Consider the following 24,496-nt stretch of genomic DNA (forward strand, 5'->3'; position numbering starts at 1 on the left):
TGGTCGGTATGTGCATCAGGATTTGGTGTAGAGCTATTTTGGTCTTCAGCTGTATTATTTGCCAGTGGGTTGTTCTCAACAAATTTACAGTGACAACCTGCAAGGACTGATGCAAAATAAAATATAAAAAAAGCCACAACAAAACAAAACAAGTAATTTCCAGATCTGGTAGTGGATAATACTTTCTGATCCATGAAATAGCTGTAATAGAAAAAAAAAAAAAAAAAAAAAAAAAAAGAGAGAGAGGATTAAAGGGCTTTTTAAAACTGTGATAATTATCCATATCACTACACTGTAACCACATAATTATACACTGAAACACATATTCTGCTTTTGTAAAACTTCTGGTGTTCCTCAGCCATTCAAAGCAGCCGTTAAATGGTGCTGGGAAACAGTCCACATTGTCTGCTGTATTGCCTACCTCCTCCCCCTCTGCTGTTGTGTTTTCTTTCTCTCTCCTTCTCCTCCTCCTTCCAAACAATTTAGAAATATAAAATGTCACTGCCTGCCTCAGATTGTGGAATGCAGGAGTAACTCCATCAAAATCAAACATGGGTGAGGTGGATCTCTTCAGGCAGCGAGGGAGTCTCACAGTCAGAGAAGGGGGCAAATCCAACTTATGGCAAGTGTCTAGGTGACTAAGGCCAGTAACAGCAACAAGTTAATGCCAGTAACGAGCACCCGAAAGCATTGTTAACAACGCTTGTGAACATGAGAAAAGAGTGCTGTAAATCAGCAAAGTCTGTCTGAAAGTCTTTCTATATGTGTATGTGAATGTATGTGTGTGTGTGTAAATATGTGCCTCATAAGAAACCAGGCATTTTAGAATACTAATTATTCATGCAAATGAGTCCCCTGAGGACAGTAACAAAATATGAGTCTAACCAGATCCTAGGTAGATCCTATGACAGATTCTGGTTTGCCCTATTTAGGAGGAAACACAACAGACATTCATATCTTCATGAGATGTTATATGTGTGCAGAATATTAGACCCTGATTTACCTGTCAACACATCTGGGATGGTATCTGCCATCTGCATTTTCCCTGTCGACTGCCATTTTCCTCTTTCCAATGCCTTGCCCTGAATTGTCAGGTAAACATGCAGTCAGGAGGCTTCCTGGGACCCTGTTTCTACCCAACCCCTCCTCCTGGACATGCCTGAAATTATCTTTCATCCTCACAGCATTCTCTTTAGAGAACCACGTTGTGTGAGCTGAGAGCTTTCTTAGGGCAACACCAAAGGCATTTGCTCTCTCTTAAAGATTATAAGTCAAAGGAACAAGGACAAAAGATAATAATTAAATCTAAAGACACAGGGAGGAGAGATAGAGAAAGACAAGTAAACTAAAACAGCTTCCACCCCTTCCTGTAAAATTATGTGTAAATCTCTGTGAAAAACAATTTACATCTAAATATATATGGCCAGATGGATATGGTAACTCAGTGCTGCTTGAGTCACAGAATCACTGAAAAAAAAAAAAAATTATTAAAACAGGCCCTTCCCAAGCTATCCAAGGGCTGGTTTCTGGGTTTGGTAGTTGTTTTAAATGATGTTATGTTTTGCTTGATAATAGAAAATCAAAAGCACAACTGAGTTTCCAGAGCAGCACTGACCTCTTAGCCAAAATAATGGAAAATTTTCAAAGAACACCAGGAGAGCATAGAAAAGCCCATCACAATGCTTTTGCTGTCATCATTCACTCTGTTTTCCCGGGGACAGCTGATGGAGGACTGTTCCACTGGAGGTGGAATTTCAATTAAGGACTTAACATTTTAGTAAGTAGGGACTGTAAGCAACTTGTGGAAAGAAGACAGCCATATTAACCATATTTATGAATTTGCATTCAGGCTGTGCCTGGAAAGGACAATGCAGTCTTTTTTATCAAATATGGAAAGCTGGGTACAACAGAACCATTTTCCTGAGTATGTTGTATACAGTGGAGGCATTGGCTGGTTCTCACATCATGCACAGTTCAGCCTCACTACTCTCAGCAGACAGAGTCTCCATTACATTCCAGATGCAGTACCACACATCTGTGTACAGCATACCGTCCAGATTTGCCTCTTTTCTGAAGTGAAAATGAGTCTTCACTTTCTCCAGCACTTAATACTTCTGAAAGCTTCTTCCTGAAGCACTTTTTTTTTTTTTTCCTTTCCCCTACTTTCTTCGGCCATATATATGAGATGAGCAACTTCTCTTGCACCTGGGCTGAAGCCAGGAGAGTATCCCAGCCAACAAGCTTAGCCACAATCATGTTTATTCATCATTACGTGCGGTTCATAAGCCAGCCTGCAGAGCAAGAACAGCCTCTGCCCTGGTGATCTCAGAGTTCAAAGCAGTGCCCTAAACTTTGGCTGTCATTTGGTGTTGGATCACACTGGCCATGTGCTACTTGAAAGGTGATTTCTATATAGCCACAGAAGGGGCATCAGCCCATATCAGGCTGGTACCTAATGAGTGTGGAGCTGCTGTAATTTCTTAACAGGACTGAACTCCGAATGAGCATTTTCTTCTGGTTTGGCTGACATCGAACGTGAGTTTAAACCACCTGACAAGGCTCATGATTTTTTTTTTTTATATTCAAAGTGGCTGCTTTTAAACCTTCTGGGCAAAGTATAATTACTATCCTAAAGAAGGATCTCTGAAACCAGAGCATAATGGAGTGCAGAGGGGGTGTACACACATACTCACTCTGCACCCTGATTTAAATTTTAAGGGTGACAGTTAACCCTCATTACTGGGCTGTTACAACTCTTCTGGTTGCATATGTTGTGAATTACAGTCAGTGTCAAATTCAGACTAGGAAGACAGTCTTAAAAGCCAGTTCCTGCTTCCAATAGAGTCAACAGGACTTTTCCATTGACTCACTGGGATTCAACCCAAGAGAGATTTCAGAAATGCCAAAACACCAAAGAACAGAAAACATAACTTGAGGGATAGGCTGGGTGCTCTGGGCATATATGCAAAAGTTACTATGACAGGAGAAGAGCGGGCTGGAAAACACTAAATTTGGTAACAAAGTTGATGGAATTTCTCTATGATTTTAAGCTTACATAGCGATGGGAAAAAGACAACTTACTTAGACTCTGAGTGTGCTTAACAGATTGTCCCACTGTTTGCTGACATTTAAGATTTTCAAGTCTTGTGTTGAAGTATGACCTTGGAAAGCCTGTAAGGGAAGAGATCTTTTAGGAACAGATGTATCTTGAGAGCACAGTTCCTACATGTATCGCTGACAGAGGGACAAACAGCCTCTTTGGCAGGACAAACTTCTAGGGCATTTTCTAGCAGCAGTGTCTTTAAGAAAGAAGTGGTTTGTTCTCACTTAAAATTCACTGTCACAAGCCTTATAGGAACTATGTTCACTTAGTTCTTACCATTGACAAGAAAAATACCTGGGTTCACACACACACCACAGGTCCTAATATCTGAAACTAAGTGTTCAACTATTATTTTAATGCCTGGTTTGCCATTAAAAAGATTTGAATGAAAATCAAGATTCAGTTAAACATAATTTTATATTTAGATAATTTATTCAATTTTGTATCCTTCAAGATTCACTGCATATGCAACAGGCCTATGCAAACTCCATGGATCTCTGTATTTCCATGCAAGGCTAATCTTTCATCTGGTTGATGTCTAGTTGGTTGAAGATAGGGGTTTGTATAAATAGCTGAGGACAAAGTTCAGGCCCCCATGATTGGTAACAAGGTCAGATATATTGGGGAAGAGAGTAAATCTTTGGGGGAAAAAATGGAAAATTAGAAAGGTTTAGTCAATGTGTCTTAAATAATAAAGCAAAATTAGAGTTTCAAAAGAGCCCAAGCCATTTATGAAGTACAGTTCCCGGTGAGAATCAGTGGCTTTGTGCTGCCTTTCAAAACCCTTCACTAAGACCCTGTCCAGGAAAAACTCAAGGCAAATAGCTGGCTTGAAAACACGTGTCCTCTTCCAGCAGTCAGAGACGCTTTGCAGGAACACACTCATCTCCCCACACACATCCAACCGCAAGATAAGGGCCAAAGTGTTTATCAGTGGAACCTTACCAGAAACTTTTTTAGATCTGTTTGCCTTAACATCAACACTGGCTTCTAAGCTTTTCTGCAATTTGACAGTAAGTGACATTTAAAGGGACAAAATAGTTTTTTACAAACAGTGCAACATGGCCAGCCATGCAACTGTAAGGACTGTAGCGTAACCATGGGAATGCAGAGATGCAAGCACCATATCCACTTCGATAAATGTTATCATTTCTTCATTCTTGTGCAAGGAAAGCATGTGCCTGTCAGATATGGTTCACCGTTTGTTAACTCTCCTGTCAGCACAAGTGTCAGCTGTTTGCAAGTCCCCGTGTGTAATAACCGTCCTATGAACAGTTTTAAAGTTTATGCCCCTAGATGCATTTTGCCATTGCACTGGATTTGGACTGCACCCGCAGCCTGTGTCACAGGAGGAGGAGAATGTCGTACATCTTCCATCCAGGACCAAAAAACATTCTTCCTTCCTTCTGAGGAGCGGATAAAAGAAATTGAGCAAGCCGCAACTCTAGAACAGAACTGATTAAAACCAGGCTTCCTTTTTTTCTCCCTATAATTTTATTAAATTCAGTATTTTCCAAATAAACACCTAAAACTCCTCCTTTGTCTATCTTTAGAGAAAAGTAACCAGTTTCACCTTTCAAATACAACATTCCCTTTTACAGACCTTCATTTAAAAGGAAATTTCTTAGGAAATGGCTATTCTTTTAAATAACATGTTGTAAAAATCCATCATAAGATATAAGGAAAGATTTTTTTTCAGCATTCATTCGCTGAGTTAGTTTTGGTGCTCCGGGCACCTTGTTGGTCAGAGGGACTTCAGAAGATACATTGCTTGAAGTGGACCGCATTAGACTGAGCCATAAGCACATTAATCACCTCCCTGTTTTCCAATCCCCATTGTACACAGCACAGCCGGGGAAGCCACGCAGTTATTCAGAGCACTTGAACCACGAGCTGCAATGACAAACAGCAAATCTGAGTCATTGTTGATGTACCTCCATGACCGAGTGTGTCTAATGAGCTGATATTTTATGGGTATTTCCTAAACACTGTAATATGAGTCCTACAGATCCCCATGCGGGGAGTCAGCCTGCCGTTCGCTAAACACAAGCTGTGGTGCTGCAAGCCAGCATGGAGCAGCAGTGTTGGAAAAAGGCTGGGTTGCTGCAGCTGGAATGTTCAGCACGTAGGTCAGTGTGGCGTGGCGGAGCAGGGCAGAGCTTCCCCCCGTGTCGGTGCCCATGGGGAGGACACGATGCCTGAGCAGAGCCCACCTCTCTGTCCGTCTGCTCGCTCGGGTCCCGCTGCCGGGCTGACTCAGACGCAGGAAGCCTCTCCCCACGGGGAGGGGTGCGGGCGTGAGCCACCCGAGCAAGATTAATGGCGATGATGACCCCATGGGGAATTTGATGGGGGGAAATGAGACACTGGGATTTGAGGAAAAACCTTCTCAGAAGGGATTTATCAGGCCTTTCCTGGTAATGTTTTGAACGGGGTATAAAACCAGTAGAAGTGTGTCCCCCTCTGCCTCTGCACCCACATCATAAGATCAGTCCCCCTGAGCAAGGACCCCAGAGCAGTGGTGGGATCAGAGTCAGCCTGCTTTACTGGCCAAGAGAAAGATGACCTTTAAGTCACGATGCAGCAAAATTCCTGGAAGAAAAAAATGCCACCGACTCAGAGAAACAATTGGCCTCTGGCCCTCAGCTGCCTTTTGCGCAGACACATCACAGCTCCTCTCCCTGCAGCTGCTTTGGATTCCCTGCAAGCACCAGCCACAGTCGGGGCCAGCAGCAAAGTTCAAGTATTAAATGATGCTTTTGACTCTTCATTGACCTGTGGAGCTGGATGATCTTCTACCAACCAGATTAGAGGCACGTTACCTTTTTACATTAGGCAGGGGGAAAGACACCACAGTGGGAGCTTCCTAAAAATAGAGTGACTAGAAACCAGGAACAGAATATTTTACCAACCTGTCCAGACACACAGAGTAGCAGCAGGCTCCTGCTTTCCAGGCTGAACTGCTGCAGTACTGTTTAGGACGACAGGAGGTGTGCTGATATTTCAATATCTAGGGCAAGGTGTTGTTCCTTCCCGGTGGTTCAGGCAGCAATGCCTTGCAGACATCTCACTGCATGTGGATTAGAGACAGGATTAAAAACAGCTAGCAAAGACAGAAGTATGGCAAGTTAAGAGGGAAACAATTCAAGAACATACACCAAGCAGTAGTGTTTGCCATATGAGCCTCAGCAGCGAAGCGTGCCAGTTTGCATCAGACCAGACTCATCACTGACCGTGCAGTTAAATTGCCAAAAATAGCACTGTGCATCTCAGCTAACGAGACAGCTCTAACCATCCCGCTCCCGTGCAGGCTGCTGTGTCTCATACCTCTGCCACTTAGCTGCTGCCTCTGTTGGGTTCGGGCAGAGGGATTTCCACTGCTGCTTGTGATTTACACTTTTTGTGCTGGTTTTGAAGTGATGCCATGTGGTGCAGTTACATCAACTGGCAGGGGGAAATTCTGCAATGCAAGAAGGCTGCAATCCTGTCTGTGTGGTCTCTTTTCCATGCTCCTCCAGATCCTGGTTCTGGTTTACAAAGGATCCCTAATCTTTATGTATTTCAACAGGCACTTAATCAATTACTTTACATGGCCACCTCCATCTGCAATCTAAGTTGATTCCAGGGATGAAACAACCCAGGAAGCCACTCCCAGACTTCTGTCTCCAAATGCTCCAGGAAGAGTTTCAATCTTGACGTATTTATATTCATTGAAAGAGCTGCCCATTTGCTCTAGCATTCCTCTAAGAACCGTCACAAAATGAAATTCAGCCGTCACTCTGTTATAAAAGTATGTGCGTCAAGCCAGAGAAAGCCGTGATCTCCATGCGTATTCTCAGTGTTATTTAATAATGTAGGTATAGCTCCCAGATATTACAGCTTGCTTTATTGCTATGATGATAAATGCTTTGAAAACAAACAACAAAGTGTTTGTACGCCAGAGGAGAAATAGATGAACAGCAAGTTTGGTTTGTATAGTAGGAGAAGAGAGTAATTGGAGTGCATCTGTTGCAGCACAGATTTGGTATATGCAGGAGATCAGATTGTTAGGAACAGGAGCTGTAGGCATGGGGAGGCGGGGGGGGGGGGGGGAAGAATCTAAAAAGAAAAAAAAAAAAGACCTTAGGGATGAAACCACAGTTGTTCAAACAAAGGGGCTAATCACAGCCTCGGTTACACACACGCATGCAGGTGCAGACTGATCTTAGCCAGCATTTGTGGGAAATGTCACTTGGCAAAGGAGCACGTCACACGAAAGCCAATGCTGCATGCACACACACAGAGTTTGCTGCCGGCAAGCTACGCTAGGAGAGGGCCCTCTTCGGTCCCCACTGCCTGGTGGCCTCTCCAAAGGGCTGTGCAAAGCGCTCGTTGTCCGGCAGCGCTGGGTCAGTTCAGGTGTGGGCAGAGCTTGTTTACCTGACACGCAGAGGGGCTCGGGCTGAGGGCGATCCCCCGGTGCGGGGCTGCTGTGGGAGCTGGCGGGGGGCAGCGACCCGGGGAGTGGAGGGGCTGCGAGGCTGCGCCTGGGGTAAACGCACTGAGCAGCACCTTCCTCACCCTCCCGCTCCCAGTTCCCATGAGGTCGAGGTTGCGCAACCTTTTCCTGGCATCTACTCCCTGCCTGGTTGCGTAAATACTACAGGCAACGTGCTGCCACCATTTTGTGCACTGGTTTTGTCCTGCTGCTTATTTGTTTGTAGGAGCTCTGGATAATCCTGAGATCAAAATAAAAGATAGACACAATAAAATGCACTAAGTGAAAGCAACAGAGTTTATTCTGCTTTCTGGGTTTTGTAGAGTGGAAATCTTTTACCCTGTCTCCCTGTGACAGACACTGGGTTGAAACAAGAACAGAAAAACACAGACAGAAGGAAAAGAGAAAAGGTGCTTTGCTCAAAGGACTATAATTATAAGCAATTAAAACAAAAATTGTTATTTTTGTTACCTTTTAGCAGTGTCTTTGGGCTTTTGGACAAAGCTCTGTGGTCTATGCTTGCTTCCTCTTCTACTTTTTTTCACCACAAGCTGTAATTGAGCACATGATGTGGTCACTAATTGCAGAGCACAGTGCCCCATTGCATCAGAGCACTAGCAGGCAGCTGGGCAGGCAGATTTACACATCCCAGCCATACAGGCTGCTTCCTCCACCTTGTGCGGGCAGCATCAGAGAGGGCTTAAAACTCAGCATCATCCTCCTCCTTGCATTTGCCTCCTGATGCAGCTCAGTGTCAGCTTTCCTTATGTGAATGGGTTTGAAAGCAACCAGAGATATATCCTTAATAATGCCAGTCTGTCACAGCAGCAAAGGCCTCTGGAATCAAGCCCAGGGTTGGTACCGGACAGCCCTGACACCACTATAACCCATGCAGCCACCAGCTCCCTCCTTCGCAGCAATGCTAAACCAGCACTTGGCCCCAGAGCTTGCTCATGCCTGCTGGCAACACAATATGACTAAGCTCACCCAAGAATATCACAGCTTGCTTCTACCTGCCTTTTTTTTACCTGCTTTTACCACGAAGACATTTAAGATCAGGTAATACAGTGCTCATCTGCTGCTGTAGGAAAACGACCACATGGGCTCAGCCACAAGCCAGCCTGGTTTGCTGCTGCCCTTCAAACAGGCACTGGTTCTTTGCTGGACTTTGTCTGAAATGCTGCATACTATTTTGTTCACTCCATTTTTGTGGCACCAAAGTAGAGAGTTGTGGGTTTCTCAGTGTGTTCTAAATTTGTCACTATAAGAATGCACAAAAACTCTCAAAACCCTTTTAAACTGCCAAAAATGCACAAGAAAAAAATGTTTTCCACGATTCAGCTTTTCTCCACGTGGAAGAGTCCACTTCAGCTGAGTTTATGAGTTAATACCTGTTTTACTTAATCTGGCAGCCTGATTTCTTCGTGGATGTACTTTCTGGATGTATTTGTGGGCATCTATCAGATGTGTTATTCTGACAGGCTGGGAACAATGGAAAAACATTATCTGATGAGTTCAACTCTGGACAAAGTCAGCGCAAGACCCCAAGGTGCCTTTTTATACAAGCATCAGCACGGTTTCATTAAAAATCAATGGAAAATTACAGCATGCCTGAATACTCAGCTACATCCCAGCCACTAAAGAGAAACAATCCTTGCCAGGCAGCTGCGGCCGAGGCGAGCGCCTGCTCTGCTGATGTTCAAAATCAATTTCCAGCGGCAGCGATGTTTAGCCGCTGTAATCTTCTTGTCAGGGAGATCAGCTCGAATAACATATTGCAGGCACTCCTGCTTTCTGAAAGTACATGTGGCCAATGCTCCCTGTTCTCTGCTGCTCCATGCACCTTCAAGAGCAAAGGAGCCAGGCCTGTCCCGCAGGGATGAGCAGGACATGATGGCCAGGCTCTGAGCATCACCCAGGGGGATGTGCTGCCTGCAACGATGCCCAAAACCAAAGACTCCTCTGGTTTGAGACAGAGTCACAGACTAAGGCTCAGGCTTTTATGCCCCAGCTGTCCTGGGCTGCCTGGTGTGGCCCTGAAGAGCCACGTCCCCTCTGTGCACGTTGTTTCCCTTGCTGCGAAACAGGAAATTTTCTTTCTCCACCTTCATTGTTGGTGTGTTTGTTCTGCAGAGCCAGGCTGGCCTCTGTCTGCCTGTGTGCACCGGCCTAATACAATGGAGTCATAATCCGAGGTGTTGCCATCGTAAAAATAGAAACAGAGAACAATGTCTTCCTTAAAAACAAGCCTTTTCATGTATCTGATTGTGTAAAATAGGCTGCTTAAAACCTGTTCACCATGCTAACCAGTAACTCAAATCAAAGGCACAATTCACATCATATTTGATAATCATTTGCAGGAAGTAGCTGTGGATTTTCTACCTTGATTCATTTCTCCTTTATTTGCAATGTTCTGTGATTTTTTTCTTCAAAGTCCCTTTCCTCTGAAGTCAGATGTGATCCCCATTAGTTGTACTTTCATGTTGCTGAAGAAGTGTGACAACATTTTCTAATACAGATTAAAGCTCCAGAAAACAAGGGGGAATGAACTGCTCGCCTCTCTGCAGAGCAATGTGAAATAGAAAAAATTACCAAGCATGATGTTTAAAACTGTCTCTCGGAATGCCTCTTTTAAGAGCTGCGTATTTCAGTCAATCATCAAGCAAATACAGCCTTAAATAAAGCTAGGTGGAAAATAAATAATATTTCTGCCAGATGAAAGAAAATTTTGGAGAGATGTCCAATTTCTTATTGGCTAATATTTAGATTTTTAAATGGAGATATCTATTGCTATTATGTATTTTGTTGACTGTGTTCCTTTCTTGCTTAAGGGAAGAAAGGAATTGTTATAAAAATAATCATTTCATTATAAATTTCTGCTCTTCTGCAACTAGTGACCATTGCTTTTTAAGATCAAAACATTTTAAAAGCAATCTACATAAAAACATACACTGCTTGTTTCAGAATTAGTTCACTTTTTTTTTCCCAGCTACAAGACATTATGATTGATGTTTCTCCCAACCAAAAGTAATTCCTCTGAGCTCAGCAGAGCTGCTGCTGATGTTCACAAGGTGGAAGAAAAACTGAATGAAGCCTAATAAATCTTTTCAAGAGTAAATACAGTCTAAATAGAGTTATAGCTAACAGAGAGAGCAAGATATTCCTGGAAATTCAGCCGAATTAGAACATTTGATTTGATTCAAAAATAATATTCAAGCATGGAATGATTAACAGAAAAGTAAAATTAATTAATCCAAACCTAAGAGATAGAAGTTTAGACCTTTGGTTAAAGCAGAAACCCATCACAAATTCCTGTTGCTTGAAAAAGCTACATATTTCAGAATTAATTTTAATTGCACATGGAAACGAATGGTTACAAATTATTAAATTTTATAAGAGTAAACCTTCTGGATATAAAAAAGTAAATAAATGGATCTGCTAGAAAAACTCAACAGTTTCACTTCAAAACATTCAAACCAATGTGGTGGTCACAGCTATCCATGCCAGCCTTAGGTCTAATGCATTTGCAAAACCTGAGAATTTTAGATTCTCTGTTAAACCTTGTTTTCACCATCGTGAAAAGCACTCCATGGCAGCTGACAGCCCAGATCCAGGTACTTGGCTTTTTGCTGCCTGTCCAGGCTGCATTGCCCATCGCCCCGCAAGCCACCGGCTGCGGCGATACCCGCGGTGCCCCCCGGCGTGCGGGGTCTGCGGGGCTGGCTTCCCCCCGGGGGTCACTGCTGCCAGGGCAGGACTCACCGCTCACAGAAGCGCCACCCTTACAGCAGGGAAACAGCTTTACATAAACTGGTTCAGGTCTTTTTGACAAAGGGAACAGTTCAGACCAGGGTCAGTTATTTCACATAATTTCACTTCATTTCTCCCAGTGGAAACATCTGAACTCTTCTGTTGAAAGCAACAGCTTCCCATGGAAACTTCTGATTCTGTAGAAATCACATTTTCTAGCTGAGAATTCCTGTCCAGCTCTATACAGGAATTTGAATTTATTTTTTCTGTCCAAAGGAAAAAATCCTCTGGCCTCAGCTCAACCAGGCACTTCAACGCCTCTCCTGTACATTCAGGGCTCGGCAGCAGCCAACATGAAGCCTCTTGCTCTCCTGCAAGACCCAGTCTGTGCTGAAAAGGCCACCAAACCATCCCTGGTGGTAGGAAGTACCCTCCTTAGAACATGGGGGCTGGATCACGCTCCGCTTAGCACAAGTGCAATCATGTTTGAATAAAGGATAAGGATAGCCTATGCTCAGGTTGCACTCACCCCTCCCTTGCACATATGCACACACAAACACGCAGAGGGTTAAGACCAGGCATTTCATCCATCTGCATCTGTTGCTTTTCCAACGTTACAATCACATCATTGTCTGCAGCGGCTGCTACGCTGGAGAGGAAAGTGGAAGGCTTCTCAGCAGGACATAGAGAAATCACTAACAACATTTAAAACCTTTGTGGTAGCCCAGGGGGGAAAAAAAAACAAAAACAAAAACAAAAACAAAAACAAAAACAAAACATCCTAACTTCAGATTTTCTTATCAGAAAGTTTAAATATTTCCAAGATTTTTGTTTACGTTGTTTAACATTTCTGCTTCCTAAGTTATGCAGGTTTAGAGCTGCTGCACAAATGTTTGGCTAATTTCTGCAAGCTGCAGGGTAAATAGCAGCTGAAGTTTGGTCCCGGTGCTAAGTACAACAGGCCTGATCCTGTTTCTGGGAAATGCAAAGCAGAGGTTCTGTCACGGTCCTCCTTGTGTTCAGGAGCAGGTACTTGGTTTTCAAGTCCTTTCAAGCAATGCCTCATGGGGAAACATGCACGGGCAAAGGCAGCATTAAGGTTAAATTTAAACAAAATGTAGACAAAACATCAGAGAGGCTGGTGTTGGAAGGGGCCTCAAAATGTCATTTAATCTTTCCCCTGCCCAAAATAAGACTGATGGTATGTAAAATATCAGCTACAGAAGCACTGGAGTTTGGGCAAACCTAATGCTCCCGAGCTCTCACACTGACTTTAGCATGTCATACAGTGCTTTACACTGGAGGCAGCCAGGTTCAGTTCAGTGTGCCAGTGTGCCCCTGACCCAGCCGTTCACAGCTCAGAGGATCAGATGTTATTTTCAGTTACGCTACCAAAATTCTGGACTGATGCCCGAGGCACCGCTCCTCGCTCTGAGCAGGAGAGCAGGTCCGGCTGCAGGTGACCTGCTCAGATGCACGTGGCAGCGCCTGGGACATGCACATACACACACATACATGTACTCCACAGGTCTGTGCCCAAATGCAGCACCCAAAACACCTCGTTCCATCACTACCCACATCTTTGTATTAGGTATAGCAGCTAGCTCAGGGCAGATTTGGTCAGCTTGCCTGGCACCTGAATGTAAGAATAGGAGCCTCAGACTCTTTGCACAGACAGCAGCCAAGCTAGTGGCTGCTTCCTGGTTTATATTCCTGCACATCAATCACATTTCCTCTAATATCAGGTTCTTATGGAAGACACACTTCTGTCCCTTTCTGTGTATACACAGGTAAATTTTTCTTCTTTTCTAGCTTTGTCAGCTGTACTTTTTGTTGAAGATGCTGGTAAACAGAGAAGCCATTTTTTCCCAAATCACATCTGGCAGCAGTAGGATGTGCCATAGTGTGCTGCAAGCTGTAGTCCTAATGATGCTGCCGAGGTATTCTCCGCTACCCTGACCCAGCATCCAGGACAGGTCTATCTAAGATCCACGTCCCTCATTCCTTGCCTGTTTTACCACAATCACCAACACTGATTAAGGTGGGACAATACTGAGGACCAGAATGGCCAGCATAGACTATCTGCCGTTGTTCACTATTAGCCAGGAACATTTTAGGAACCCAATAAATGAAAGCTCCTCAATTTTTCAGCCTCAGAGAATTCAATCCACTAAAACTGTAGCCACAGAAGATTAAAATGCTTTTACTGAAGTCTCTTTCTCACCAAGAACCTGGGACCTCTGTCAAATTCAGAGCATAGAGTTTCCTGTCAGTATAAGTCACTGAGATATAGCTACTCCATTATCTGAAAATCCAGCTCACAGTAAGGACAACCCACCCACTGCAGAGCAGAGATTTTGTGCCCTTCCATCAGCATGATTTGCATCCACTGCCATCTAACCCACACCAAGGCAGATCACCACAGTTTTTAGGAAGACACTGTTACAGCGAAGAGCTGAGCCAGTGCTGTTAGGCAGCACTGCCTCTCCAGACTGCTTTTCTCTCCCTGCCAGGCAAAAAAAAAAAAAAAAACAAAAACAAAAAAAAACCCAAAACAAACAAACAAAAAAAACCTGGCTCTGATTCTTGAGCAGGACAAGAAGAATAGCAGCAGAGATCTGCCTTAATTCCACTCCACTATGCAGAGACCCTTGCCCTCCCATGCTCTGGAGTTATTTTGTGAAACTCCCTATGGATCACCTGGACACATTTCAGTGAGATTTGTCCCATTTTGCCACTGATCTTCCATTTATTCTGATGCTATTTACCAAGTCTCATGTTCCCTTGATAACCAGATGCTTGACATAACTTTGGAGATAGTCTTTTCCCCAGCACTCAGTTGCAGCTAGAGGAATGACTTGTTGCCTTACACGGACAAAAGAGAAGAGCTAGGCAAATGGTCAAAGGCTCCGTTTATTCACACGTTTTCTCCTTGGAGTAAAATTAACACTCCTTGATCTGCTTACCATGACCCCAGCATCACTGTTAAGGAACTCCAAACACAACCTTCACAAAATTTGGTTTCAGTAAGCAGCTGATTTTAAAAGTCTTGACTGACTTTATCTGTGTTAAAATAAATTTAAAATGCCACAGCATCTAGTCTTTTGCAGGTCAGGTCAGCATAGATAGTTAAAATACTAATAAAATCACTCCAATTATCAGTTACTCTTTAATATTCTCAAAGCTCTACCACATTTGCTATTGACTTGAGCCCAGCTCTAGATAAACAGATATTCCTAGATACTGTGCTATGGTGACGGAAGCTTTAAAAATATTTAGAAGAGCTAAAAATACAGATATAGACAATAATCTACATTCTGCCTTTCGTTATTTGATTAGACTCACATTGAAGTCAGCCAAATTTTTATTCTTTCATTCATCCCAATGCCACAAGTAATTGTGTGGTCTCAGGAGAGGATCTCCCCCTCCATCAGGGTTAAGAAGATATCTAGTATTCTTCATTATATAGGAACAATCACAATATTTTTTAATAACATGTTCAGATTCTATCTATTTATATTACTTAATGCTACACTTGTTCCTCTGTCTAGCATTTGCTCAGCTTTAGTGTTATCACTTCCAGTAAAAAGTACAAAGACCCTCAATTAGAGTATCATTGAAATGAACACATCAGAGTCTATTTTTCTGCAAATTTAGTGCCTTTACCTAGACAGTTATTATTAGTTTCTAACTCAGGAGCAGAACTGCCTTCCATGGGGACAGCTGATGGTGCACAGTGGGCTGAAATACTCCAGAAGCACCTCCCAGTCCGCTGGAGTGCACAGCCCTCTATTTAAGACAGAATGAAATCTAACAAACGCTCTCCTAGATACAACATCAATTGTTCAATTTCCCAAGCACTATAATTGTGTTAGCCTTTTGCATCTAGCACAGCTTTGCATAATGTCGAGGTCCCAAGAGCTCCCTTGGGATTGTATTACTGGGGAAACTGGGCACAGCTTTTCTTGCAAACAGAGACCCCAAGGTTCCTTGGACTCTGCTATCAGTGAAGCTGAATTTGTTCAAGGATTGATTAGCACAGCAATAACTCACTGAGATGCAGGGGAAATCCTCCAGTGCTGATTTTACAGACAATGAAGTCCATGATTACGATAAATCAACTTCTTTCGTGCTGTCTATAAATAAATAATGTCCCAGACTGGGAAGAAGCTGGCTCATGTTTTAGTGTTGTACTTGTTCTGAAAGCTTGGGGAATTTCCATTCTCCTTCATCCATTTCTGGACCAGATTCATTCTGCTTGATCTTCCTAATTGATCTCCACTGCTTTTATGTTCTTTGTCATGTAAGCTGGCCAACACTGAAGTCTGACTTCTCAATGCATTTTGAAAGATTATTAGCACTTCATATCAGTTGATTGAATAAAAATGGTTGGTGGACTGGTAAATCTCTTCTGTTTGCTGTCTCTGCATAGCAAATACCCGACTGTGAAGAGCTGTAGCCTTTTTCCTCTCAAGATGTTAAAAAAACAGATAGTACAAGTCAGGAATCTTCCTATAGGATGACACTGTCCAGATGAATCTATTCCTGTTGCAGAATGGGACAATAGAGCTGTCGTTTGGTGTCAGCCTCCTTCCCTAACACGGCTGCAACATGAGTCAGGCTTGGGAATTTTCCCACCAACTCCACTGGAATCCTCAAACCCGTACGGATGAGGCAGAGAGGAGGGGATGCCTCTTGCCATGCATGAGAAACAAGAGTCCAAGGTGAAGAGCAATCCCTAGAGGCAGAGGAGAGATATCAGGAAAGGAGACATCAAAACGTGTTTAGATACTGCTTCTCTGATGCTTTCCAGAAGAACCTGAAACATCCTGCTGAAAAAGCTTCTCTCTGCATAGTCAATCCCAGACTTCCAAAAGTCTTTAACATTGACTTCCATACTATGAGAGTGTTGCAGGAGTGTGACTGTTTGCTTCCCCTTTTGTGAGATGCCTTCAGTGGGCATCTGAGTTACAGTCTCCAGATTTTCCACACAACCACCGCATTAAAAAGAATGTAATAAAAAGGCTTACAAATACAAAAGCCAAGAATGGCTTGACTTTGGCCTTAAGAAAAGCATGAAGTACTGCAAGACTCATTAAATAACGAGAATAATCAACCAATGCGAGCTTTAGATCAGCCATTGAGGGATGACAGGTAGAAATAGGAAAGTCATGTTACCTCTGGCTAGATCATTAATGAAACCATTGCTCGACCACACTGTCTAGTCATAGAGATTGCCTGAAAAAGAATTTGGAAAAGAGCTACAAGAATGATATAAGAACAAGAAAATATGCCTTGTAGGAAGACACTAGATAAGCTATTTAGAGCAGAATAAATGATGTTATGAATCCTATCTGGATTTAAGATCACTAAATGTCTGTGGCCTAAAGACAAAGAAGAGAATTCCTCACCACCTCATTAGACCAAGAGCCGAACTGAGTGAAATCAGCTGAATCCCAGCCCTGGAGGCCTCTCTGTGCTCCCACCGTGGGGAGCAGACTGGAAATGTTTTTCAGACATTGTAAATATCAGATGGGCAAAAGTATTTGCTCAGCAGAACATAGATCTCATCCATTGATGAGGTGACAGAAAATGGTGAGGTTTACTCAGTGCCCTTCTTTTGAAAAATGCTGGCTCTCAGAGACCTGTATGAGCTAGTGGTAGATGATTACAGGAGCAATTAAAGAAAGGCATTTAGTACAATTTACATCTAAAGTGCAGTGTTTAGGCCAATTACGGGGCAAAATAGCAGGGTTTTGCTTTTTCTTTCAGAAAGAATATAGTTAAGCCGCAGGATAAGTCTGATGTAGGAAATCAATTTGGCTGTAATCAAATCTTGTTTGTCATGAAGGAGGAAATGGGGGAACATGCTATGAGCAATGTGTGACTCAATTTCCTGGAGATGACCCTCACATATGGAAGTAAAGAATGGCCCAGGCTTGAGTCACAGGGCACTGGCAGACCCTGGTCGAGCCAAGCGTCCTGTAACACCAGCTCTTATCTGCCCTGTGTGTGTTGGCCACACAGTATTGTAGCATTGCATTCAGTCAAAGCAAACGGAATATTTCCAAGGAGGAATGCTGCACAGACAGCCTTTCTAGCTAAAGTGGCAAGGAGTCATCAGAGCTCTGCTGAATTGATTGTTATTCCTGGTCTGAATGATGGGGACACGTCATTAAGGTCTTTCTTACTCTCTTTTTGACCAGCTTCCTTTGTTGGCTGCCAGATTGTGTCATCCCCAGAGCTTTCATTTGCAGAGTCCCTAAGTGTCCTCAGCTTCAGTTGCAGCAGTGCAACATCTCCTGAAGATTCATCCACAGCAACTAAAATTAAGTTCCCCAGACAATGACCCAACCAACATTAAAGCAGCATGTGAGAGATTAGTCCCTGACAGCCCTATTCTTACTTTTTCCACCTGGATCAGCCAAAGAAAGATATTTCTGACCGTAAATAATGACACAAAATAGGATTCATAAATGCACCTGAAGCACTTAGAAGGTCCTACAAAAATGTACCACCCACATTTACTTTGTTTTCCTGTTCAATATTCAAAGCTGCTATTTCTTAAAGTCTGGGATATGTATTTTCAGTTCAGTTACTTACATGGCTGACCATTATGGGAACCAAAGGGAATTACAGATCTAAATGTCTTTGAGGCATGTTTGAGTTTCAGTCCCTAGTTGAAACATAACAGGGATCCTCACTTTTCAACTACAGAGACCCTTATTTAGGAGCCATGCAGTACAAAAAGAAGATAATTTAAAAACAAGGTTTTTTAAATCGTTCTTCTTCAAACAAACTCCTACAAAAACACTCCTGTCCTCTCTGGGGTAAGCCCCAGAGATAGAAGACATCTATGAAGAGGAGAGGGATTCACAGTTCATTACAAAAGCTTTCACAAAACTACATTCAGGAAGGAAAATGTTACCCAGCAAGCAAACATATCGTCACTATCCCCAGGGATATCAGCTGCTGAAGAGCACACTGCATTCAGTATATTGATAACTTTACTTCACGGAAATCAATCTGAAAGGTACAAGAGGAAGGAAGTCGAGGTCCCTGAGACACCCTGGCATTTGCTGCACTCCACAGACAATGCATTTGCTCTTGAAGATACAGCCTGGACTTGAATCATGCCTTGCAAAGTTGATTATCAGAGAGGGAGTAAAATGTCCTGGGGAAATCATTGACTGGTGCCCCCTTCTGAGCAGTTCAACTTAAACCCCAAATCTATGCTGAGGAAAGCACAACAACAACAACAAACAAAACAACAAAAATTCATGGTCCAGACAGCTGATCCAGCCCACAGAATAACTCCATCCAGCACCTTGCCATTCTGATGTGGTCTTCAAGCAGGACAGGATGTTTCAGAGCTCTGTGTTGAAGCCCATTAGCAAAACTTCCAGGTACCAAGGCCTCTGACAAAGTCCTAGAGGTGACCCAAAATAGTTACTCAAACTCTAACAAGCAATATCCAGATAATTTATGATCTAACTAACATTTTAAAAGCAGTGTTTTACACATACTGCACTTGGTTAAAACCACCCAGTGAAAGGAGGAAAACGTCTGCCTTGTCACATCATCTGATGCAACCCAGACTGGAGCCAAACGAGAACCAGGACTGTGCAAGTATTCAGCCACATTTTATTGCAGTCCCCACTGCACTTGGTGTTAAAGGCCATGCCACTTCAGTGCTTAATCAATATATCAATATAACTAGTAAATGTCAAGGAGAGTTTGTATTTATCTTGTTTCTTCAAGACTGCTCATAAAGTCAAGTTCACAAGCCCATAAAGGAGCCTGCATTACCCCAATGACTGGGAAGGAATTCCAGATTGGCTTCCCATAGGCTTGGCCACTGAGAGAACAGGAAAATGTAGTAACAGGTTAAGTAAAAGTAAACTGAGATAAAGCCAAAAGTAAGGCCTACAAATCTAGCACAGCAATCTCAGCTCGGAAATACAACTTACAAAGTGGACAGGCTGAACGGCCTTTTGCCTGACAGAGGTGGACTGATAAACTCTTCGTATAAAAATATCATGATGTTTTCACAGGCAAACACCATTTGTTTTGGCATCTGTTTTGCCTGCATGAAAGTGTGGTGGAAATTTCAGCACAATATATTAATGTAGATATTGCTGTTTCAAGAGCCAGTAATTATTTGAATTGTCAGTGTGGGCATTTGGTCTCCACTGCATTCAGAGCCAGGAAGCCAAAGAAAACAGTTTGCCTGTTGCTGAAGCTTAGCTAACAAGACAGTTTTTCTGTGGTAGTAGCTGTAAATTTATCTAAGTGATGTGGACAGGAAGGATATCTTCTAATGATGAGACAGATTAGAACAATTGACAAGAAGAAAGAAAATACAAAGGTTGCTGGGGAAAAGAAAAAGAGAAAGTGAAAGAAAAAAAATAAAAAAGGGAAAAAGAAAAAGAGAAAAAGAAAAAGAGAAAAGATATGACTGGTACTGCACAGAAATCCATGGCAGGACATTATAAGAAGAATTAAAATGTGATGTGCAAGCTGGGTAGCCTCAGGATGCATTTTTCCAAAAGCCCTTGCATTTTTTAGCACTTGTGTATATGAAGAGTAATGGTAGGACACCATCAACCTCTCTATTCCCCTTCAGCATGTCCCAGAGGTCATCAAGAGCCAAACTGACCTGTACAAACTATCAAAAACTGTTGGGTGTGTGGCTTCACAGACCTGTTGCAAAATGTCCACTGTGACTTCATGGACCACAGAGTACAGATCGTAGTTTAGGAGCTGTTGCAGCATATCCTTCTGGCACAGTACAGCACACTGGAGACAGACTGGACCTATATCCAAACAGCTTATCTCTGAACCATATTAACTACTGGAACAAGGCAGCAATTTGTATCTGCACTGGGGCTTTTTGCCAGTGTAGCTCTGTCAGATGTCACCAAGAGATGGGCCAGCAAAGCTTCACAGCAGCCCGAGACTGGACAGAGTAAATTTCAGTGTGACTTCTAAGTCTTCAAAACACTGAAGACCAGAGCTGATCTTTGTAAGCAGGACCCAGCTAGCTCAGTTTGCCTACATTCGGAGTTAGCCAGCATGAGAGATAGAGCTGGATAACTATGTCAGTACTAACATATGGACAAGCATCTCTTCATATTTATCAGACACATTAGATCACCTGCACCTCTATGCACCCCATGGCCACACAGCTGTCCTACGAGCATCCCACTTTGGAGATGCTCTGCAGACTCCATACAAATTCAGCCAAGGACCGACAGTGTGACTGATGCTCATGTGCAGTCCTGACCACCACGTGCAGTCCCAAATGCCACCTCAGCCAGCTGAGCACTGCATGGCTAATGCACCACAGCTGGAAAATTGCCTTCAGCTGAAGGGGACATCTTCCCACAGATGGTCCTTGAGCAGAGTAAAATCAGCAGAACAGGTCTGGCTCCTGCACTTCTTGGCACAAGGGCAGATTGAAGGCTGGCCAAGGTTGCAACTGGAAAAAAACCGCACACCTCCTGGCTGCCCCCATTAAGCTGTGCAGGACCACCTGTGACCCCCACTGCTTCTGTGAAGGGAACTATACAAAGCAAGCATATCGCCAGTAGACATACAATTCATACCCCTGCTGGGACATTTTGAGACTCCCTAAACCACAAAAAGTTAAAAACCAGGGCTCTGGCAAGGTTTAGTTCAAATTGTTTTATTCAAGTCACATTGAAGAAAGGAGATGGGGCATCTGGACAACCTCCTGCCTGCGTTGATACCCATCTCCCCACCCTGGTACCTCTTCTCTGGCTCTTCCACCCATGGACATCCATGCTCAATGGTTAACCCCATGTTGAGTTCCCCTGGGAGTTGCACTGTGTATGAGCTACCTCCTGAACTGAGGAGGAGGAGGGGAGCTCTTGGCCCCTTTCTCATCTCCTCTTTCCCCTGCACATCACAAGGCAGTCCCAGCAGCGGGTGAGTGCAGCCCGTCCTGCTCTCATCAGCAAGTCTGGTCCTTGCTGAGCCATTGTACTTTCAGGATGTCAGTTTTGTTCTGTTTATATGCTAGCAAAATTACCATGTCACTTTGCAAGTAAGTAAAGCTGCTGAATAATCAGTCTGTCCAGCCACACTGACAGAGACTTCAAGTCTAAGAGATTTCAAACAGGACATTGTTCCCTAGTGCAGGAGCTACTAACTTCTATAAACTGGTAGGTGCTTTCCTCCTACAAATGTCTTATCACTTTACAAAAAAATCATCAAGAACCTGTGTGATTTTTTCAAACTTTCTCTTTGACCAAGGTAATTATTAATCTTTCCCAGCCCTCATTAATTGCAAGTTGTGGTCAGCTGATGGGCATCAGTCTTAACCCCCCTACCCCAGGCATAGCTATATGTTCATTACTGCCACTTGTCCTTGTGCTTAAAAAATGTAATAGTCCATGGGCTTCAAGAATATCATTATTTTGAACAACTTTCCCAATGAATGTTAAAAGTCTTCCTCTTGACTAATGAGTGGAACTGGGTTCCCCCCATTTCTTTCCAGTTGAGTAATAATGATTTAAGAAGATTAACAGGTTAACTAAATGTCATTAACACAGATCATAGCCTTTATACAAAATAACACTGATTACATATCAGCTAATAATGGAGTTCATCCAAAGGCAATGAGAAAACATTTTCATCAATGTCAATGGGGTTAAAAAGAAGTTCAAAGTGAATTCTGCTAAAGGAGTAAATGTGCTGAGTGTGATCAATAAACTCAGCCATAGCCAATAAAATAAACTTTCCTTCATTTGCAACAGAATCTGTTCAACATCCCTGCAAATATTAGTGCTCCTTTTCTTCCCTGTCCTTTGAAGCATCCACCACAGAGCCCCACATATTAAGCCCTGCCACTTGACTTGTGGTTGCATGACACAAGACAGGACAGGACAGGTTGTCCAAGAGGCAGTGCACCTCCACTGAGACCCACCAAACATCAACCACTGCTGAATGCTTCATCATTTCACAGCCTGGAAGAATTAAAATAATAAAAACTCTCTCAATGATCCATGAAAAACCTACCCCAATGCTCATGGTGGGGAGGCAGGAATTCTGCGCTTTCAAGTCCTAGCACCTCATGGGGTTCAGCTGGTGGCTGCAGAGACAGAAGCAAATGTCCTCTGGCCTCTGGGTCCCTGGTAGCAGCAGTGTGTGCAGCTCATCTCTATTGGCTGTCTGTAAAGAAATAAGAGCTTAGCATAGATTTGCTTTTGTTGTGATGTTAGGTTGCCTTCAATTTGTGTTGAATAGATGTGCTTGGTTTAGGATGCACATTGCAAGACACGTGCTAATGTGTCTAGCTCAAGGGTCTATTGGCTTTTCAGGATAAAAACACGTAAAAACGAGGCCACTGTCTTGTGCATAAACAACATCTCTTGTTTCTCTCTTCCAGTAACTGTGACTGTGGGAGGACAACAACACTTGCTGGGACTTTATGACACTGCAGGGCAGGTAAATTACTGCAAAACATTTACAATTTTCCTTTCCCATGGTTTGTTTGTTACTACCATATACTGGGGTTTGTTGTTCATGCTGTTTGTGGGGGTTTCTTTACAAATATTAACAATCAGTTGTGAGTTGTAATGGTTGATCTGCTGACCTTCTCCTTTTTGTTTTATACATAGAGCTTTCATTCTGGTTTAGCAATAAGGCACACACAAATACACTGACCCTCAAACTGAATTTTGTCTAAGCAAAAACTAAAGCTTGATTAGTCTGTTCATCCTCCCATATATCTTCCTCCTACTGCAAATATGACGTTTCATATAAAGTCAGTGTTTTTTTACATTTACCACATGGTGGCATTGAAGATACAGAGAAGAATTCCCATTTCCAAGATCAGAAATCTAATCAATATACATCACTAGCCTATCAGTCACCAGTTATTGACTTTTAAATGGTAACCCAGCCAGACTGGCATTCATCCTAACATCCTTCTCCCAGGACAAGCGTCTCCATTACAGGAGAGTCTGTACCGCATACTTACTTACATATATAATGCTTCTACTATTTCCACTGTCCACGGTCTGATACAGTGTGCTTACAATAAAAGTTTGCAGAAGAGCTCTGGTCTGTGGGCTGATTTCAGCCCCTGGAGAGGAGGCTTTGCTCTACCAGTAGAAGGGAAGAAGAGGGTACAGGGAGCAACACATCTGCATGGTGAAATTTCCCTCTCCTACCTCCAAATGCCAGCAACTGGCAGAATAAAGAAAGGACCACAATCTGCACAAAAACCTTGCAGAAAATCACCTGCTGAGAAGGAGGGAGCAGGTCCCAGGTCCCTCCCAGGCTGGGAAGATTGCAACCCACATCCACCAGCTCCTCTGGTCAGAGCTGGCACTGGAAGCAGTGGGAGAGGAAAGCAGATTTGGGAGCTTGCTTCACTTTCTGGAACTCAGCAGCCGTGGATGCAGGGCTTTGCTTTCAGGAACACTTCTTGGCTGTGCTTTTTTTGGACATGACTGACTGCTATAAAGTGCATAAACAACGCAGAAGGAGACCCTCCTGTCTGCAGAAGGCCATTTATTACAGAATATAATTTGCAGCAGTATGCAGAGAGGTCAAAAACCTCATCAGGACATACTGTCACTTCCAGAAAAACCTGCACTCAGCAGGGTTGGGGTTTCTATGCTTTGGATTACCCTTTTTTTCATTTTATTCTTATCACTTGTATAGGCAGCAACAGTCGCTTCATAGCTAGCTTGGTGCCACTTACAGTCCACCCATCCTTTCTATTCACATGGTACAAACAGATGATCCAAAAGCCAGTCCCAAAATATGACCCAAGTCCTTGTCCCATGTTCACTTTTCTATTCTGTGTTCATAAATGCAGAGCCCGGAGCATGTCCAGCACCACTGCAAACCTTTGCAAATGAGGCTGGGGTTATATTCAGTTCTCAGTCAGATTTTACCCAGTGTTTTATTATTTCCACTTGTTTTGTAGGACTGACATTTCCACCTGCCAGCCATTTCCTCAGTAACACATCCTCTTATTTGTCCTCCTGAGCCAGAAGAAACACTAATCTGTCTCTTTGACAAACTTCACCCCTCCATCCATTCCTTCACAGTCATTTTGCCACCTCCTGTTTCAAACTAGCCAGAGCACCACCTGCCTCCATGCACCATTCCTAGCTCATCAGGCTCAT

The 24,496-nt window shown here is 43.2% G+C and overlaps 1 protein-coding gene across 2 annotated transcripts in view; it reads left to right on the top strand.

The window, feature by feature from the left end:
* Nucleotides 1-24,496, top strand: part of RHOJ (ras homolog family member J) — a 61,591-nt gene that overhangs the window by 22,017 nt on the left and 15,078 nt on the right. For both annotated transcript variants that reach the window (XM_032996356.2, XM_009969510.3), the window contains exon 2: nucleotides 22,744-22,802. In XM_032996356.2, coding sequence (XP_032852247.1) covers nucleotides 22,744-22,802 — 59 coding nt within the window. The remainder of the gene's footprint in view (nucleotides 1-22,743; nucleotides 22,803-24,496) is intronic.

This window comes from Tyto alba, unplaced genomic scaffold, assembly GCF_018691265.1.
Source record: "Tyto alba isolate M040663 unplaced genomic scaffold, T.alba_DEE_v4.0 Super-Scaffold_29, whole genome shotgun sequence".
NCBI classification, from domain to species: Eukaryota; Metazoa; Chordata; class Aves; order Strigiformes; family Tytonidae; genus Tyto; species Tyto alba.